Source organism: Hemitrygon akajei, chromosome 19 (genome assembly GCF_048418815.1).
Source record: "Hemitrygon akajei chromosome 19, sHemAka1.3, whole genome shotgun sequence".
Classification (NCBI taxonomy): Eukaryota; Metazoa; Chordata; class Chondrichthyes; order Myliobatiformes; family Dasyatidae; genus Hemitrygon; species Hemitrygon akajei.
Genome location: NC_133142.1, coordinates 30678880 through 30700552, shown reverse-complemented (window position 1 = coordinate 30700552; position 21673 = coordinate 30678880). Strand labels below are relative to the sequence as shown.

General features: G+C 39.8%; 1 protein-coding gene across 6 annotated transcripts in view; it reads right to left on the bottom strand.

Moving 5' to 3' along the window:
- slc25a26 (solute carrier family 25 member 26) overlaps positions 1-21673 on the bottom strand; it is a 237138-nt gene that overhangs the window by 158869 nt on the left and 56596 nt on the right. For all 6 annotated transcript variants that reach the window (XR_012102146.1, XM_073072340.1, XM_073072338.1 and 3 more), the window contains exons 4-5: positions 5981-6085; positions 1741-1788 (exon numbers count right to left, since the gene is read on the bottom strand). Coding sequence is in view for 5 of the 6 variants with exons in the window: in XM_073072340.1 (XP_072928441.1) it covers positions 1741-1788; positions 5981-6085 (153 nt within the window). In the remaining variant the exon portion in view is untranslated. The remainder of the gene's footprint in view (positions 1-1740; positions 1789-5980; positions 6086-21673) is intronic.

The following is a 21673-nucleotide window of genomic DNA, read 5'->3' as shown; positions in this document are numbered from 1 at the left end:
ATGTTGTTGTCAATGGGCAAAACTGGGCCGCACAAGATTTTTGCGCACACTGGTTATTACAAATTAGAGAGAACATTGACCAGGTAGTGCTGCTCTTCAGTCAACAGTTGTGTAAGGGCACACTGGCTAGGTAGAGGAAGATGGACATATTGTGCATTTCAGTGCATTCCTGGTTTCCATTACAATGCAGAAGTGTGCTGAATGTCAGATGCACTGAACAACCTACTCCGCTTCTAAATTCAGCACTGGGCTCAAAGGTGCAACAGGAACATCTGAGCTAAAGGACTGAATTAAGCCCTTCAGGAATGGACAGGAGGAGGAGTATAGGAAACTGATACAGGACTTTGTGATATGGTGCAACTCAAACTACCTGCGTCTCAATGTCACCAAGACCAAGGAGATGGTGGTGGACTTTAGGAGATCTAGGCCTCATATGGAGCCAGTGATCATTAATGGAGAATGTGTGGAGCAGGTTAAGACCTACAAGTATCTGGGAGTACAGTTGGACGAGAAGCTAGACTGGACTGCCAACACAGATGCCTTGTGCAGGAAGGCACAGAGTCGACTGTACTTCCTTAGAAGGTTGGCGTCATTCAATGTCTGCAGTGAGATGCTGAAGATGTTCTATAGGTCAGTTGTTGAGAGCGCCCTCTTCTTTGTGGTGGCGTGTTGGGGAGGAAGCATTAAGAAGAAGGACGCCTCACGTCTTAATAAGCTGATAAGGAAGGCGGGCTCTGTCGTGGGCAAAGTACTGGAGAGTTTAACATCGGTAGCTGAGCAAAGGGCGCTGAGTAGGCTACGGTCAATTATGGAAAACCCTGAACATCCTCTACATAGCACCATCCAGAGACAGAGAAGCAGTTTCAGCGACAGGTTACTGTCGATGCAATGCTCCTCAGACAGGATGAAGAGGTCAATACTCCCCAATGCCATTAGGCTTTACAATTCAACTGCCAGGACTTAAGAACTTTTTAAAGCTATTATTAATGCTTTTTGAGCTAGTGATTTAGATGCATATCATATTATTACTGAGTTAAGTATTGTATTGTATGTAATGAGTTTTTGCTACAACAAGTGTATGGGACATTGGAAAAAATGTTGAATTTCCCCATGGGGATGAATAAAGTACCGGTATCTATCTATCTATCTATCTATCTATCTATCTATCTAATTTTACACCAGGGTGCCAGGTGCATATAATGCAACTTCATTCATTTGAACGGGACTACAAATCTTGAATGAACAATCAATGTAAATAAAACTTGCTTCATTACATTTTTAAATTAATATTTATCATTTGTGCTCCAAATTCTTTAGAACTGTTTTACATGGCCATAATTAACAAAGGATTTTAAATTGGTCAAGGGCTCTGTTAGAGCACTACATCAAAATGGTCTGTGTTTCAAGGCCTTTCACAATTATTCCTTAGTACTTTGCCTAACCAACAACCATTACCAAACACATAACTACCATCAAAATTCAGAGGTACTTCAATACTGCAAAGATTCATTTAGCACACAGGCTCCATCAAAAGAGGACAGCATTATCTGCCAAGTTCCACCATTTAAATTCACAAACAGCAGAAGAAATTAGTTCTACAGTTAGGATGAGGTAATAAATACCAAAGATTAATTGCTCATTTTTGATAACAGTTGTCTTGTTTTGTTAATAGTGCTCTAACAAAGAAAAACCAGTTGCATGTTTATAAAGCCTGTAGATTAAAGATATGATATAACTGACCTCACGTTTCACTGTACTTCCAAAGCCTCTGTAGAGTCCTAGGATACCCTGGGAGGAGAAGAAGAACAGTAATTCTCTGGATAAAATTAGGCAATGCTCACAAGTAATTAATTCAACATACTGTTAATTTTCATTTCAACATTTGAGCCACCTTTCTAAACAGAGTAGAGAGGCTGGAAATATGAAGGTACAAATTTTTTTAAAACAATGTGATACCTACTGTTTGCAAGCTGAAATAATGAAACATGAGAAACATAAGGAACTGAGTCTATTCTTGAAGTACAGGTGCAACGAGAAGATGTCCTAACAGTTTGAGGACAAAGCAAAGTGAGTATTTCCAAAGCTAATTTAAAATAAATTCTGCATCCTCAATCATGTGCATCATCCTGTCAAATATTAATAGCAAGTTCCAACTGAGAAAATACACAAATAGCTTTGGCAAGATTCATTCATCCACAAAGGTAGAAAGCAACCGCTTAAACCTGGGGATGAATACAACAAATGGGAACAAAAGTATTCTAAGAATAAGCATAACTACAATAAAGGAGGCTACCAAAAGACCATTACAGAGGCTTTGAGTTTAGAAAATTGTTGAAATCTTCTTACAGGAATAAACATACTGGAAATCGATTGGTAAGTTTTGTAATATTTTTTATAAATATTTTACTCAGTGCATTTGTTGTCTCTCTCTTCAGCATAAAAATATTAGCTGCTGCTTATGAATTCTTCATGACACTTGTTGTGAGTAAATCAAATCATTTGAGAATCCGCTTTTTTAAATTAAAAAATGTTCAGTCAAAATGCATATTGTTTAATTCCTCTGAAGTGAGAAATCTTTGACAGAGTAAAAGCATGCTGCACAACATGAATGCAAAATTCCTTGGGGAAATGAAAATGATTTTCACTGGGAAAGCAGCTGAATTCTTAATGCCTTTTTGTTATTCAACCAGCTTCACTGAGACTTGCCCAAAACTGGTGGAGCCAGAGATGCCCACAAATAAAATCCTTTCCATATTTTATTTTGCTGCTTAAATTTCTTAAAATTATCCAACGTGCCTAAACTTCAACTTTAGAATTGTAATCATGAGCTGTCTATAAATATTCCAATTACATGTTTGACTTCTTTCTTATGATTGAAAAGTGAAATTTCCAAATTTGTGATTCATAATCTATAACCTTTGAGACATTGACTTGCACTCACAAGTCAATTAAACAAATTAAATTACAAACATCTGGGAAATGACCTTTGTGCCCCATTAATGCAAGTTTGATATTAAAACAAAGCCCAATGGTGAAAGATGTTGCCACACAACATGTGTCCTCAGATACATTGCAGCACTGCAAAATTCAACATGCAAGATTGACTCCTGTGTACAGGCTCTAATCATCATCATCTGCACATTCTCCAGATGGTGCAAGCCTGTACAGACAATAATGATTATGTTATAAAGTCGATTTGATAATTAGAGTCATTTGTGCACAAAATTCAATCTAATTTGTAAATTTGTCAATATGATATTTGAGGGAAAGGATTCATGCAATTACAGATCAAAGTAATTTTCAAACAAAAAGGCAGCCCATCTCTCAATTTTAATCACACAACTGCTCAGAAGTAAATTTAACAACTGATGCACTTACAGATTAAGTAAATAGCTTGCATGATACCATTCCTGATTTTCCTTTCACAAAGTTAACGTAAGCAAAACAGCAACAGCTCAGACAAATAACTCATGCACATATAAATTTACCAGGGAGATTACATTTGCTAGTGTGTGAAGGCTGTCTGCAATGCCTGGATCAAAATACTATTCTTACTGCACATAAAATTGCAGCCTATTTATCTCCTCCAGACATATTCAGTGCCTATAACATTGCTTTCTCTTACAGAATGCTCCACTCATTCTTCTCATAATACATTGCTTCGCATTACTTTTCCAATGTGAATAGATTGCAAGTGCCCCATTCTCCCAAAGCTGAAATGAAATGTTTTAGGGAATTAGTACGATATTTCCATTTTTAATAATCTGTATTATCAAAGAAAATAGGCAAAAATTTGCTGATGATTCTTTTCTTTGCCATTACTTCAAGTCTCAATATTATACGTGATAGGCACTATGAACAAAAGAATGTGTACAAAAATGATGTTTCATTTTATTTTGTTTTAATTTATGACAACCCATCAGTTATGCCAAAATTAAACAAATAATACATGCCCTAATTGCTTAAATAGCAAAAGCCACCAACAAAAGAAGAGAACTTGGTTTTTCTCTGCCAAAAATATGCTGTGTAAAAAATTGATGTAGTTTTTCCTATCAGTAATTTGATTGGTTCAAGAACCAAATGGTTGAAGAGAAGCAGCTGTTCTTCAACCTAGTGTGTAGGACTTCAGGCATCAGTACCTCCTGCCAGATGGTAGCTACTAAAAGATGGCAAGGCCCAAGTGGTGGGGATGTTTTCTTCTTGAGGTAGCACGTCCTGTAGATACTACCAATGGTGGGGTTTAGGGGAGATGTGCCTATGATGTATTGGACAACGTTCACTACCCTACAGCTTCTTACATTCTTGTACCATGCAGACCAAGGAATATGCCAAATGGAGGGGAATTACTTGGCACAAAACACTGCTCTGGCTAACCTTCACCAGACCACTCGGCCCAAATAGTCTGCCATATCCTATGGGGAGCTGGACAGAGTCTATGCAGGCAATCAGAAACCGAAAGAATGGCTACTACTGTCAGTCTCACAAACTGGAATCATGAACTACAGAGAATAATTATGTTGACAGGATGACAATCCAGGAACTTTTCTTTCACCAGTAAAACAAAAAGAGATATACTGGACAGGTGAAATGCAAAATGCATTCACCCAACTTAATGACTGACATCAGACATCACCTGCTAATTAACTAATACCTTTCCTCTTTTACAAGTGGTATGCAAGGTATTAAAATACAAATTAAAATTACATGGCTTCAGTAGGAATGTTGCAGCATTCCGTGAAATGGAGATGGAAAGTACATAAAAATTGAAGAAACAAGCCATTTCCCAAGTTCTTTGTTTTAAGATAAACTTCTGGGCCATAAGTCCTTTCATTTTTTATTTAAGTGGAATGAGGGAGCAAGCATAAGCCTTACTGGCTACCTACTTAGGCTTAAAATAATAACTAACACTCCACCCCGCCCCCCCCCCCCCCCAGCAAAACTAAAACACAAAATTAGTGTGGTGTGGCAGATGCAGTTTAATGTGGATAAACGTGAGGTTGTCCACTTTGGTGGCAAGAACAGGAAGGCAGATTACTATCTAAATGAAGTCAAGTTAGGAAAAGGGGAAGTACAACAAGATCTAGGTGTTCTTGTACATCAGTCAATGAAAGCAAGCATGCAGGTACAGCAGGCAGTGAAGAAGGCTAATGGCATGCTGGCTTTTATAACAAGAGGAATTGAGTATAGGAGTAAAGAGGTCCTTCTGCAGCTGTACAGGGCCCTGGTGAGACCCCACCTGGAGTATTGTGTGCAGTTTTGGTCTCCAAATTTGAGGAAGGACATTCTTGCTATTGAGGGAGTGCAGCGTAGGTTCACAAGGTTAATTCCCGGAATGGCAGGACTGTCGTATGTTGAAAGATTGGAGCGACTGGGCTTGTATACACTGGAATTTAGAAGGATGAGAGGGGATCTGATTGAAACATATAAGATTATTAAGGGATTCGACACACTGGAGGCAGGAAGCATGTTCACGCTGATGGGTGAGTCCAGAACTAGAGGCCACAGTTTAAGAATAAGGGGTAGGCCATTTAGAACAGAGATGCGGAAAAACTTTTTCACCCAGAGAGTGGTGGATATGTGGAATGCTCTGCCCCAGAAGGCAGTGGAGGCCAAGTCTCTGGATGCATTCAAGAGAGAGTTAGATAGAGCTCTTATAGATAGCGGGGTCAAGGGATATGGGGAGAGGGCAGGAACAGGGTACTGATTGTGTATGATCAGCCATGATCACAGTGAATGGCGGTGCAGGCTAGAAGGGCCGAATGGCCCACTCCTGCACCTACTGTCTATTGTATACACGAGGAAATCTGCAGATGCTGGAAATTCAAACAACACACACAAAACGCTGGTGGAACACAGCAGGCCAGGCAGCATCTAAAGGAAGAAGCACTGTCGATGTTTCGGGCCGAGACCCTTCGTGTGGTATACTCTTCATTGTGACAAAATATTCACTAGAACATTCTTCCAGCATAATTAAGCTTACCTCTTGTTTTATTGTCTCAATAAACACCTGCTGAGTACCCAGAGTGGGGCAAGCTTGGGACCGCTGCTTGACAACTTCAGTAGGAACCCTAATGAGACATGCCACCTGGAAATAAACAAAGCATCAATAAAGACCGGTCATTGCATGTTGGATAACAATAAATATGACTTTGCAAAATGTGACCCTACAAAATAAATCCACAACTTCACCTCTAACCTATTGAATTCTACATCGCACAATTGGACCATTGATGGAAATGACCTAAACAAGACATTGACATAAGAAAACTTCCATTTTAACTAACATTTACAAAAGGCACACAGGAAACAAATTTCACATTAAAAAAATGCAAAATGGACAAAAATGTTAAATGTTTTAGACTCAAGTGTTTCCAAATCTGATCCTTCCATTTCAGCTACTCATCTTCTCTCACCAAAAGCTTTAAAAAGTTGGATGTTTCTGACGCTTTACATTTCAGGGATGTGAAGGTGATAAATCCCAACTTCTGATGAATGCAGGAACAGTCATTCCTCAGTCAAATACATCAGTCATGGAGCAGTCCATAAAAATGATCCCTTGACTTCATCTTCACACTGAGCAACAAAGTGGCTCAGGGAACTCCATTATGAAAAGAAAATTTAATTCCTGGTTTTAACTATGTAAATATTTACCACTGGAACCCATCCACCAGTCACTCACCCATTTGTTCAATTTTTTTTCTACCTGTACCTTTTTTCCTTCATTCTATTGTATTTCTTTGTTCTACAGTGAAAGCCTGCAAGAAAATGAATGCCAGGCGAGCATACGGTGACATATACACACACAGATAATACATTCACATTGAACTTTTGAACGCTGAGCATATTCATTATCCTTATATATCTCTTTATCTGCAGATGGCAACCGTAATCTGATTGGAGAAATGGAAGATGACACAACCAATGTGCCTATAGAAAAGCTGACATTGTGAAAATAAACTAGCTCTGTTACATTCTATACTTTCATTCATCAAAATTGTCCATTACAACCGAACTCCATTAAAAACATCTAAGCTTTTGGATGATTAGCTAAACCTTGGAAATATTCAGGAAAACAATGAACTCTGAGGCAAGTTGAATTTTGTTTACATTCTTTGGCTTTACTTTTTGACTTAGTTGAAATAATCTTCACCATGTGAATAAAACATTGTTGAATTCTTACTGGAAACACATGTGTACCAACAGAAGTATAATTGTAGCTGCATCTGCAAATAACTAAAATAGTAAGATAAGATTTCCCGATGATACTATGATTTCAGTCTCTGAAGCTGACGTGCAAGCAGCCTTCAGGAGGATGAACCCATGAAAAGCATCCAGCACATCTCAGGTACCTGCTCAAGTACTAAAGACCTGTGCTGATCAACTGGCTGGTGTGTTCACTGAGATCTTTAACTTCTCACTTCAGCAGTGTATAGTACCCAGTTGCTTCAAGCTGACTTCAAATGTACCATTGCTGAAGAAGAGTGTGGTAACCTGCCTCAATGACTATCGCCCAGTAGCACTTACATCCACAGTGATGAAACGTTCTGAGAGGTTGGTGATGAAACATCAATTCCTGCCTGGAAAATGACTTACTGCATATCCCCTCCAATTTGCCCATCTGAGCAAAAGCTCCACAGATGTCATCTCATTGGCTCTTCACTCAACGCAGGAACATCTGGACAGCAAAGAAGCTTTTATCAGGATGCTCTTTATCGACTAGAGCTCAGCATTCAATACCGTTATCTTCTCAAAACTAATCAATAAGTTTCAAGGCCTTAGCCTGAATACCTCTTGTGCAATTGAATACTCAATTTCTTCATTTGCAGACCCCAGTCAGTTTGGATTGGCAAGATCTCCTTCACCATCAATACAGATGTACCACAAGGCTGTGTGCTTATACCCCGCTCTATTCAACTTACACATATGTCTGAGAGGCTAAGCACAGTTCCAATGGCATATTTAAGTTTGCTGACAACACTGCTGTTGTGGGCTAAATCAAAGGTGGTGATGAATCAGCATTAAGGAGGGAGATTGAAAATCTGACTGAGTGGTGTCAGAACAACAACCTCTTACTTAATGTCAGCAAGACCAAAAAGCTGATTATAGACTTCAGGAGGAGGAAAGCAGAGGTCCCTAAGCCAGTCCTCATCAGAGGATCAGACGTGGAGATGGTTAGCAACTTAAAATTCTTGGGATATTTCAGAGGACCTGTCCTGGCATAAATGCGATTACAAAGAAAGCACGATAGTGCCTCTACCTCCTTAAGAGTTTGCAGAGAAATCTGCAAACTTATATAGATGTATAATGGAGAGTATATTGAGAGACTGCACCACAGCCTGGGAAGGAAACACTAATGCCCTTGAATGATAAATCCTGCAGTAAGTTGTGGATATGGCTCAATCCATCACACATAAAGCCATCCAACTATTGAACACATCTACATGAAACTCTTTCACAGGAAAGCAGCATTAATCATCAGGGGCTCCCACCACCCAGGATATACTCTCTTCCTGCTGATGCCATCAGGAAGATGGTACAAGAGCCTCAGGACTCACACCACCAGATTCAAGAACAGTTACTACCTCTCAACCATCAAGTTCTTGAACCAAAGGGAATAACTTCACTCAACATCACTTGGCCCATCATTGAAATGTTCCCACAACCAATGGGCTCCCTTTCAAGGACTCATCACCACATGCTCCGCATATTTATCGCATACTTACTTCTTATTATTTCTTCTTTTTATATATGTACAGTTTTGTCATTTTCTGCACTCTGGTTGGACATTCGATGTGGGTGGTCTTTCATAGATCCTGTTATGGATATTATTCTATTATGGATTTCTGAGTACACCCACAATAAAATGGTCAGGATTCTATATGGTGACATATATGAACTTTGATAATACAAGAATTTACTTTGAACTTTGAAGATTTGTATTTCCCAATGCCCTGCTGGAAATCTCTGAAAGCTCCAATGAATAAAAAATATATTCCATGAGATGCTATTCAAAAGTACTCCTTTGAAGACTAACCAAAGTCAGAGAATTGTAATTCCTCAAATCCTATTTCGTTTCCTGGAATCACAAATGCTCCTTCAATGGCACGAGAATTAATTAGTTTCTACTCTTTGAACAATCAAGGTCAGCAGTGGAAGTTGATGAAAAGTATCATTTTAGTTCATTCACCACAGAAATCCTCATACTTCACTTCCCCTGATAAATCTTAAATCTACAGCAGCACACCATTATTTCTTGATAAGTTACCATGGAGATGTGCATGTTACCATGGAGATATGCATGTTACCATGGAGATATACAAGTTATCATGCAGATACACTCAGTCTTCTGCTGCTGTTGCCATCCACTGTAAGGTTCAATGCATTGTGCTCTTTTGCAAGTCCACTGTTGTAACGCATGTTTATTTAAGGCACCATTGCCTTCCTGTCATCTTGAACTAGTCTAGCCATTCTCCTTTGATCTCTCTCAATAATGGGTCATTTTTGCCCACAGAACTGCCGCAAACTAGATGTTTTTTTGTTTTTCAAGCAATTCTCTGTAAACTCTGGAGACTGTTGTGTGTGAAAATCCCAGGAGATCAGCAGTTTCTGAGATACTCAAACACCCTGTCTGGCACCAACAATCATTCCACAGTCAAAGTAACTTAGATCACATAACTTCCCTCATTCTGATGTTTTGTCAGAACAACGAAACCTCTTAACTAAATGTGTAAGCTTTTAAGCCTTGAGTTGCTGCCACATGGTTGGTTGACTAGATATTTGCATTAACAAGCAGGTGCAGAAGTGTACCTAATAAAGTGGCCACTGAGTGTGTATACACACTGCCGATAAAAAGTACTCATCCCCCCCCTCCCCCCCGGAAGTTTTCATGTTTATTTTTGTTTTACAACACTGAATCACAGAGGATTTAATTTTGCTTTTTTGACACTGATCAACAGAAAAGACCTCTTTCTTGTCAAAGTGAAAACAGATCTGTACAAAGTAATCTAAATTAATTACAAATATAAAACACAAAATAGTTGATTGCTTAAGTATTCACCCTCTTCAAGTCAGTATTTAGAAGATGCATCGTTGGCAACAATTACAGCCTTGACTCTGTGTAGACAGGGCTCTAACAGCTTTGTTCATCTGGACTGCAATTTTTCCCCATTCTTCTTTACAAAGCTGCTCAAGCCCTGTCAGATTGCATAGGGATCATGAGTGAACGACCCTTTCCAAGTCCAGCCACAAACTCTCGATTGGATTGAGGTTTGGACTCTGACTTGGTCACTCCTGGACATTAACTTTGTTGTTTTTAAGACATTCTTGTGTAGCTTTGGCTTTGAGCTTGGGATCATTGTCATTCTGGAAAACAAATCTTCTCCCAAGTCACAGTTCTCTTGCAGACTGCATCAGGCTTTCCTCCAGGATTTTGCTGCATTCATTTTACCCTCTACCCTCACAAACCTTCTAGGGCCTGCAGCAGTGAAGCACCCCCACAGCATGGTGCAGCCACCACCATGCCTCACAGTAGGAATGGCGCATTTTTGATGATGAGCGGTGTTTGGCTTCAATACCTGAGGGTTGTCACCTTTACATCCCACAATGCTTCTCTCCCCACACGCGCGTAGCAGAGAAAGTGAGCACATATACTAAATACTTACAGTCCAAATGAACAGAACTCAACAGGTGTAGTTTTACTATAATCAATTGAAACACCTTGACTGCATGCAGGACTCCAAAAATAGATCTCCATTTAACAAATTGAGTGACTTCTAAAACCAATTGGCAGCACCAGTGATGATTTAGTGTGTCATATTAAAAGGGGGTGAATATTTATATAATAAATTATTTTGTGTTTTATATTTGTAGAGATCTGTTCTCACTTTAACACGAGTCTTTTTCTGTTGATCAGTGTCAAAAAAGCCAAATTAAATTCACTGTGATTCAATGTTGTAAAACAACAAAACATGAAAACTTCCGGGGGGGGGGGGGGGGGGGGGGAAGTACTTTTATTGGCACTGTAAGTATGTTAAACGTCCTCCTAGTGGATGCCAATCAGGCTAAGAGAATTTAACAAATCCTAACTTCCATAGCAAAATTGAAGACACTAGTAATTATTCAATATTTAGACTTTAACGATTTACTTTGAAATACTAACCCTTTACCCCTCTACAGATACGGCATGAACCAGCTGAATATCTCATGTATTTATTTATTTAACAACTAAAAAGCATATTACATCAGCTACAAGGTTTGCTATTTGCCATAAGATCCCTATCCAGTGATGATTATGATCATGTTTCCATGCTCTGACTCACTCACCAAAAGCAGACTATCATCTCAATTAAAAATGTTTAGCAGGTAAGTAGTAGCACATAACCTGGTTTGAGATAGCAAAAGCCCCTTCCAATCAAATCTTTGAACAATACAAAGCTTAAACTTTAAAAACTTCAAATCTACACTTTACTATTAATTGCAGTGATCCTCAGCTTCTTGGAGGACTGTGTGGAGCTCCCATCCGCTACTAAAGTTGAGGGTTCCTGGTGGCCACCCATTTGAAGTCAACTTTACATACCAATTCTGACATGTCAGTCCATGGCCTGCTCTACTTGCATGAGGCCATATTTCAGTTGAAGGAGCGACTTCTCCAATTCCACCTACATAGCTTCCAACCTGATGGCATGAACACTGGTTTCTCTAACTTCCAATAATTTCGCCCCCCTTCTTTTTCCAATTCCATTCCGGATTCCGTCCAAACCCTTCCTTTCCCCTCACCTCTCCTCAGTGCACCTCGTCCCCTCTGTTACATGATTTACTTTTCTCTCCTATCAGATTTCTTCTTCAGCCCTTTATCTCTTCCACTTATCACCTCCTAACCTCTTATTTCATCTCCTTCCTCCATCCACTGACCTTACACCTCTTCTGGTCTCACCTCTCACCTGCCAGTTTGTACTCTTTCCCTCCCCCTACCTGCTTATTCCAACTTCTTCCCCATTCCTTTCCAGTCCTGATGAAGGGTCTTTGCCCCAGATGTCAACTGTTTATTCACTCTCATGGGTGCTGTCTGATTTGCCGAGTTCCTCCAGTATTTTGTGTGCGTGCTCAAGATTTCAAGCATCTGCAGAAACTCAAGTTCATGATTTGCAGAATCCTGTGATGGCTGTGTTATAAACCATGCACTTGATATTCTGTAACATTGCCATCACCAAGTATACCCAGATTACATCCGGAGATTACCAATGACTGGAAACTCAGCTCGACCAACCACATCACTACTCTGGTTACAAGAACAAATCAAAAGCTGAGAATATCTCACCTCCAGAATGTACAGCATTCTGCTTAACATCTGGGTACAAATGAACTGGAGTCCTTGATGCCAGAACTGCCCCAGAAGGTCCAGTCATCCATGAGGTTGAAGTCCAGGAAGTGTATCGCAAGGTTCTGTTTGGGACAGTCCTTACTAGTAGTGTCAAATCTGGTAGTTCAGATTTGGATGCAATGAAACATCACTTGGAATCAAAACGTCCAGTGAAGTGCATCACTTGCACTAACATTGAACACAATCTAAAGATGTGCTGGGGGCAGTCTGCAAGTACCAGCAGACATTCCAGTGCCAACACAGCATGTCCACCATGTTCAGCAGAACAACACAATCAAACACTAGTAAATCAAGCCTCCTTCCCACACACCGACTCACACATACAGACGGGCCTCTGACCACAGGGCAGCCTGTCTTCAGGCCTCTAACCACCGGTCCTTAGCTCCCCAATCCCTGGACTTCAAACTACAGACTTCGCTGACTACTGGGTATCAAACCCCAGAACTCACAGATCATAGGACTTTGGACTCCAGGCCTTGCCTCCACACTCACATGACAGGGGGATCACGGGCCTTTGTACCTCCTCTCCACATGGACTTCTCATGCTGGGTCTTGCCGACCTAGGGGGGGATCACTTGTCCTCACCCATGGGGCCACCAACTTGAGTCACTAACCACAGGATTGCTGGTTTTTGTCCTCAGCACCTGCTGACTCGACATCCACCCACAGGATCTCTGGCCTTTGACCACGGAGCACTCTGACTTGGACAGAGACCACAAGCTCCTGCCCCTGACTCTTGTTTTACTGCCCTGACCTCTAACTCCACCCCATTGCCGTCTGTTAACCCTAACCTTTCCTGTAACTCCCTGTGCCGTCCTCCGATCTCTGATGATCAAAATTATTGATTTGTATTCCAACTGAAGTTGTTATTTTAAGCAATTAAGTGTCATTAAAATAAATCAAAAAAGCTGGCCGGTGTTGTAGTGGCATCCACACTGGACTTTGAGGTGAGTGGTCCCGGGTTCAAATCTGGGTGGCTCCCTGCAGACTTTCCATCCATGCTGGGTTGAGCGTCGAGCTAGCAACTCGGGCTCTTAGAAAACAGACAAATGCTAAAGAAACGGCAGTTGCCACCCAATGCGCCACAAGGTACAGACAGGAACTACATTGATCGAAAGTAAAATAAAGATCTTATTTTGCTGATACAAACATTTCAACTATAAGAACAAGTCAGAACCTGGCTTTATTGTGGCAAGTGACTCACCCGTCAAAACTACAAGGCTTTTCTGTCATCTGCAAGGCACATGCCCAGAGCTTAATGGAATATTCTTAATATGGCCAACTTCACTCAAGAAGTTTGACACAACCTAGGACAAAACAGCTCACTGAATGACTCTCTGTCCATCATACTAAACATTCATTTCCTCCACAACTTTTGCACAGCTGGTGTAACATCTAGGTCATTACTTGCTCTAACTACTCTGATAGCACTTCCCACACCGTATCCTCCTTCAAAGAGTAGAAGCACACCAGCTGCATGGAAACCTATGGGTATACCCTCCATATCATGTGCCAGCCTGACTTGGAAATATTGCACCATTCCTTCAGTTTGACTGGGTCTAAATCCAGGAACTCCTTTCCCACTGTGGAAGTACCTCTATCAAAAGAAACCACAATGGTTCAAGGTACCGCTCACCACCATCTTCTCTAGGGCAATTTGGAATTGACAATAAATAATGGACATGCCAGCAGCACCTAGATCCCCAAAATAAATAAAAATAAACATTAAACCTACATTCCTTGAAATAGCAGCAACATTGAAGCTATCTACGAGAAAAGAAATTCCTTTCCAATGATTGGGGCTGGGAGTTGTCCCAGACACGCTAGCCTCAGCTGACATAATGCAACAGGGCAAATGACCTTCAGAAAGTTCCTGACAACTGTATTGCAATGCAAAAGCATGTAAGTCAAGACTCCCTCACTGGAGTATTTCTTCAAAGCCACCTGAAAAAGAAGTATGTTCCAACCTATTTATTCATGTTGATACCTGTGCAGGGAATATTTTTCCTTGGACCTTAATAAAATAGTTCCTTTCAAAGCCAGTGCATCCAGTGTTATTGTCAATAAATGGGACAACAAATCGCTTGCTTACTGCCATTGGTAATATTAAAAACAGCAATGATTTAAATTCATGGTTTCATCTTATTTTTGAAATAGCTTTAAATCAAAGATTAATTTACCTTGTGCTATTATGAGAAGTGTACTTAAAATAATAAAGAGAATATTTTTGCATTCATATCAACTAATTACAATATATCACCATCAATCTTGATTCTCAAAGGAATAGTCAAAATTTCTAACCCATACATACATTTTGATCTCACAGCTGGTAATCACTGCAGTTACTCACAGATCTTCTAAGATTTCAAATAAAAAGGTGTTAACAAGAGCAAATATATTTTGTTTCAATTATATTTGTTAATTTTAATAGCACATATCAATCTTGAAGACATTCTCAGAAGTGGAATTATTTTAATGAAGTAAATGGCAGTGGCTATTGAGTAAAAAATAAATTTTGTGCAAGTCATAATCTTATACTGAAATACATAAATTCAATTCAATTATGAATGCATTAGGAATAGACCTCACTTGTCATACTCTTTGTGAATTCAAAAAAACACAATTCTGGTGTTCCTGGAATTAGGATTAACAATAAACTACTAGCACAACGTATCAAAAAAGGAACTGTCAACTTTTAAAATAAGCATAAATATTTATAGCACTCCATGCTTCATGTCATCACATGTCTTTATGCTGGCTTTTTATCTCTTATTAATATGGTGACAAGGTGAACTGTTAAAAAGTCAGTGATGAAAAACAATTTCTCCAGCTGAGGGATGCAAAGGAGCCAGCAGGGACTCCCAGATTCAAACACACAGTAAGTTCAACATCCAATGACGCACAATGCAGCCAGCAGACCATCCTGATTTCTATATTCTTTTTTGAATTATCTTTCATCCCTTTCAGAATCAAGTCAGGCCTACCAGGTTTGCTCAGAAAAACAAATGTGTATGTCATCTGAGCTTCACAGCAGAATCTTTAAACTTCAAATATTTAAAGGACAATTTATCATTTGAGATTGAATTTTATAAGTTTTATGATGAAATACTAGAAACTATCAACACAACATGCACAGAACTGGAAAAAAGATGAGAAGTCAGAGCAATAAGGTGGGGGAGGTAGTAGTACAAAGTGTAGGTGATTGGTGAAACCAGGAGAGGGGGGAAGGGTGAAGTAAAAAGCTGGGAAGTTGATTGGTGAAAGAGATAAAGGGCTGGAGAAGGGGGAATTTGATAGGAGAGGGGAGATGACCATAGAAGAAAGGGAAGGGGCAGGAGCATCAGAGGGAAGCGATAGGCAGGTAAGGAGATAAAGTGAGAGGGGGAAATGGGAATGGTGGGGGGGGGTGCAATTACTGGAAGGTCAAGAAATTGATGTTCGTGTCATCAGGTTGGAGGCAACAAGACAGAATGTAAGATGCTGCTCCTCCAACCCAAGTGTGGCCTCATCGCAACAGTAAAGGCAGAAGCGCTACTACTAAAATTCTAATGTTAATTCTGGATCTCCAATTTTTTTTGAATAATATATTTGGCTTTATCTATTTCAGCCCTTCTCTCCTAAGAGAATGGTGAATCTGGAGAATTCTTTGCTACAAGCAGCTGTGGGGACCAAATCTTTATATATATATTTAAGGGAGAGGTTAATAGATTCTTGACTGGGCAGGGTGTGAAGGCAGGAGATTGGGGCTGAGAGGAAAATTGGATCAGCTAATGCTGACATGGTGGAGCAGACTCGATGGGTCAAATGGCCTAATTCTGCTCTTATATCTTATGGTCTTATATTTACGCTCCACAGCAGTGAACACTCCCTTTGGAAATGTGATGAATTAAATACATCAGATAATACCTAAATTGTAATAGTTGGAGTGAAAAATTGCATAGCTTAACACGTTAAATGAAGTACAAATTTTAAATAGTGTTGAAAGGCTTAAACCTCAAACACAAAGCATTTATTGTTTATGTGATAAATAAGCTTCAAAGTGCATAACTTCTGACCAAAGACTAATTCCTTTGTTTTTTGGGAGATAATTAAGCTCTTCTACTACATCAGGGGTAAAAACAACTTCAAATCTCCTGTGCCCCTCATTAATGCACATCCTTCAATGGTGTCCTTTCCTTTGAAACATATAAGTGTTTTCACACCATATCTCCAAAAAAAAAACAGGCACAGGGTAATGGCTTCCCACAGCTCACTACCGAGTGGCCAAGCTTTCCTTTCAATATCTGAAAAAGGGCCATAGAACTGAAGCATTTACTGTGTTTGGTCTTCTCACAGATGCTGCCTAACCTACTGAGCGTTTGCAGCATTTTATTATTTTCAGATTTCCAGCATCTGCAAGTGTCTTGTACTTTCAATTAATTTAAACAGTTTATATTTTATATTTGAAGCTGGCTATCTAGTTATGGCACAGTTATTTATCTCAATACAGCTGCAGATCGACAGAAACTAGATGTGCTTTCAACCACCATTTTTACTCTATATAATGTTACTGGTTACTTTTTTTAAAACTTTTCATCCAGCAACTTTATTTTCCTTTTAAGCCCTTTGCCCGCCCTCTTCATTTACCGGTGGTGAATTCATTTGAGTTCCGCCATTCTTGAACACCCCCCCCCCCCCCCCCCCCCCCATCCAACCCACCACCCTTTCTGTCCTACTTTGGAGACCCAGTCCTTGCTGGCTGACTCCAAAGTTCTAACTCCAGATGCCTTGTTTGCAAATCTGACTTTATTACTTAAAAGTTTTCTTTTTAACCCTGTGGCTCTGTTCCTCTCAAGTATTAAAAAATACAATTAATTCCCGAGGCTCCATCTTCCATCCAGAAAAGAATGTTTCATAATTCAGCCACATTCTTCAGTTAAAAGAAAATGAAATGTACCACTTTTCACATAGCCAGCACTGCAAAAATGTTTTATTTGCGCAGCTCTATTCCTCACTCTCCTGCCTTAGGCCTTATTTAAGTCTCACCTTTCATCTAAAGTTCAGCACCACATAACATCACTCATCTCCTCTCAGCAATGTCAAACATGAAAGGAAAATTTTGACTCCAAACCAAGAGTGTTGCCAGCTGTGAAATAAATAATTGCCAAAATTCAGGCCTGACTCCCACCTCTGCCTGACTGTGCAATCTGACCTTATAAAGATTACAATTTGCTACTCCGGCCTCTTTTTTTTGAAAAAAACAAAAGCTGTATTTACTCTGACCTCTGCAAAATGACAAAAAGAAATGTACAACAATTAGATTCTGAAGCAAAACACATCTTAATAGTTCTGAGGCACTACACACAAGAAGTTGTTCCTTCCTGGCTCATCGTCTTCACATTGCTGTTTCTTTCGGCCTATTGTTTTTTGTCTGCTTCTTTTGTTGTCATTGTTTTCATCACTTCTGTACTTGTTTCATTGTTCTTTATCTCCAGCAGGGTGCAAGCAATTATTAACCTCTTTTCACAAACCCACTACCGAGTCAGTGTAAATATATCACTGCTGCCATCACAGCCTTTTATGTGAACAATTAGAGTAAAAATGCATTTTGCTATCAACCATTTAGGGGATGTATTACTTGCAGTCAACAGCTGAATTTTCCCCCACCCTTTTTTCCTGCAGCATCTCCCTGACACATTCCCATTGATCGAACTTACAGATTCAAGTTCTTTGCTTCTTAAAAATACGTATAGCTGCTTATCACCATGAAGGGGGATTGACAAGATAGATGTTGAAAAATAGCTGGTTTCTGAAACTGGGTAATCTGGTTATACAAGAGGAAGGATTAGCCATCACCCCCCTCCCTCTTAATCATGTTTTCTGTCATCCCTCATCTGATATTACTTTTAAGACCCAAATATCAGACACCTGTATAATCACTGTTCAACTAAAGACACAATTTTACCTTACAATTTGCCAGGAGTCAGTGCAATAAATGTGTTAACAATTATATGAAATCCAAAATATCATATTCTGTGATTAGCATCCTTTATCAAGACAATCTCATTCTATTTCCTTGCCCTTCTGAGGCCACAACATTGCAGAGAAACAATATTGTGAAAATATGTCTCTGTAATAGCTTTTATAAAGCTATTCATCTCCAAGATTAATTGTCACTGTCATTAGAATGCTTTGTGCATTCTGACAAAGACAAATAAACAACATTATTTATTTTCCTCCAAGAGAACCACAACCTTGCCGTGGTTTAGAGGCTTGCGTTCCTCAATGACCCAGAGAGCTATGTTGGGTGGGGTCAGGGCTTTATGCTTTGACTCTCAGTAGGGTCACCCGTGCCAAACAGGTCAAAGGGTAGAGGCCAGACTAAGAGTAGCCCACTGATCCTCCAGGTTTGATGGTTCAGCTCTGTGGTGTAACAGACAGTAACATTTATTTTGAATTGAATTGAATTGAATTGAATTGAACTGGCTTTATTTCTTACATCTTTCACATACATGAGGAGTAAAAATCGTTACGTTACATCTCCATCTAAATGTGCCATGTGCAATCATAGTAATTTACAATAATTTATAATAAATAGAACAGTCAATGTAATATAGAGCACAGTCAAATCAGCATGAGTTCATCAGTCTGATGGACTGCTGGAAGAAGCTGTCCCGAAGCCTTTTGGTCCTGGCTTTTATGCTATGGTACCGTTTCCTGGATGGTAGCAGCTGGAACAGATTGTGGTTGGGATAACTTGGCTCCCCAATGAGCCAACAGGACATTTTTATATACCTATCCTTGTAAATACTTCACTGAAATAATCTGCTTCACCAATTCATTGATTCAGTTAATCTCCCTTCTTGTCCTACTTTACCATTATTGAAATCAACATAGCGCTCCAGGTCTGCACTACTCAAGATTTATAAGTTTTCTTTGATTGAAAAGTACTTTCATCCACTGCAGGTATAAAATCCTAATGACATCTCAGGATACCCAATTTCCAAAGCACAGGTTGTGAATAATTTTATGTGGAGGTCATCCAGTCAATGTTTCCCCAGTACTGGTGCCAATGCCCCACGAACTGGAAGTTCTCAACTCCAATACCACTTTCAATTATTTGTACAACCATGTACTCTTTGATCCAATGGCAATTTGTAGTTGGCTTTAGGTCAATGCCGAGAGATTACAGAGTTTGATACTGCAGCATCAGAACAGGAACCGCAAACAGCAAACAGATACATTTGGAAACCAAGTCCAGTTGTAAGTTCAGGATTGAATTCAGGACATGTTGGGAATTCCATGTATTGAAGCTCCATGATAGTGGTGGTGCTGTCTTTGTCCTTGGCTTTGAACCGGATACGGCTGAAAAGCAGGCTGTTCTTTTTATACACGATTAGGATACCCTGTGGCAGGGCTTGGCCAATAAGGTGAAAAATGGCCGCAAAGAGACGGCAAACGATGCAGCCCTCTTTGATTCTTAATTTAACACTGAAGGATTACAATTCTGCACTGCTATTGCTGAGTGCTGTGACTGACATGCAATTAAACAGTAGTAGCATCTGTAAGTACTTGTCAGGGCAGCAATGCCTTCATAGTAAATAACACTGTATAAAATGCTTTTGTCAAATCTATGAAAGCCACGTACCAAGGTTGGCTTTACACCTGGCATAGTTACTGTAAATGACATGCTGTGATGATCATTTCTGAAAAAGACCTCCAACGTATCCTAAACGCCTGTGCCAAGGCATGTTGGGCCATAAGACTTTAAAGTTCAAAGTAAACTTATTATCAATGTACATATATGTCACCATATACTAACTCGAGATTCATTTTCTTGCAGGCATTCACAGTAAATCAAAAGAAACACAATAGAATCAATGATAAACAGCATACCAAGGCAAAATGTACACAAGATAACAAATTGTGCAAATACAAAAAAAACATAAAAAACAAAATAATACAAATAAATAAGTAAAACATTGTGAACATGACTTGTATGCTTCTTGAAATTGAGTCCACAGCTTATGGATTGAGTTCAGTATTAGGTTGAGTGAAGTTTTCCAATCTGATTCGTGAGCCTGATGGTTTTTCCTGACCCTGGTGATATGGGGGAAAAAAAGGCTCCTGTACCTCCTTCCTGATGGCAGCAGCGAGAATAGAGAACGGTCTGGATGGTAGGGGGGCCCTTGATGATGGAGGCTGTTTTCCTGTGACATCACTCCTTATAGAAGAGCTCAGTAGTGAGTTCTTTACCTGTGATGGACTGGGTAGTACCCCCTACTTTTTATATGCTTTTCTACTCAAAGGCATTGGTGTTTCTATACTAGGAGGTGATGCAACCAGTCATTCTACTCTCCACCATGCATGGTGGAAGATGGAAGTTTGTAAAGTTTTAAATGACGTGCCAAATTCGTGCAAATTTGTGTCGCTAAACCTATTCACCTCTAATCTCCTCATGAAGACTGGCTCATGGACTTCCAGTTTTCTCCTCCTGTAGTCAATAATCTTCTCTTTGATTTTGCTGACACTGAGTAAAAGGTTGATGTTATGGCATCATTCAGCCAGATATTCAAACTCCCTCCTCTATGCTGATGTGTTACCATCTTTGATTCGGCCAGCAGCAATGTTGTCATCAGCAAACTTAAATCTGGCACTGGAGCTGTGCTTAGCCTCAAAGCCATAAGTATAAAGCAAGTAGAGCAGGGGGCTGAACACACAGCCTTGTTCTGATGGTGATTGTGGAGGAGATGCTGTTATCTGAGGTCTTCAAGTGAGGAAATTGCAGATTCAGTTGCACAAGGAGCTATTGATTCAAGGTCTGGGTGGTTATTGATTAAGCTTTAAGGGCCTTGTCTTGAATATAGAAAAGACACAGATCCTGTATTAGCCACCACCAAACCAAAGCTATGAATCCAATGCTCCATAAAAGTTAACGATATCACCGTTGAAAATGTAAACCACTTTCCCAACCTTGGCAGCATTCTCTCCTCAAAAGCAGACATTGACTTAGATCAACCACCATGTGAGTAGTGCTAGTGGAGTCTATGCAAGATTAAGGATGTGAGTTTTTGAAGACTGCGAACTACAGGACCAAACAAAACTTCTGGTTTGTAGAGCAGTCATACTTCCTATATTACTGTATGGATATGGAGCTGAATAGTGGACACCTACAGAAAGCACTTGAAAGTTCTGAAAGATTCTTACGAAAGACTGTGAGGATCAGCTGGAAGAAGGAGGCCAACATGAACAGCATCTCCTCCATGATAAAGTCACACAAATTCCAATGGATAAATCATGTCATCTGGAGGCATA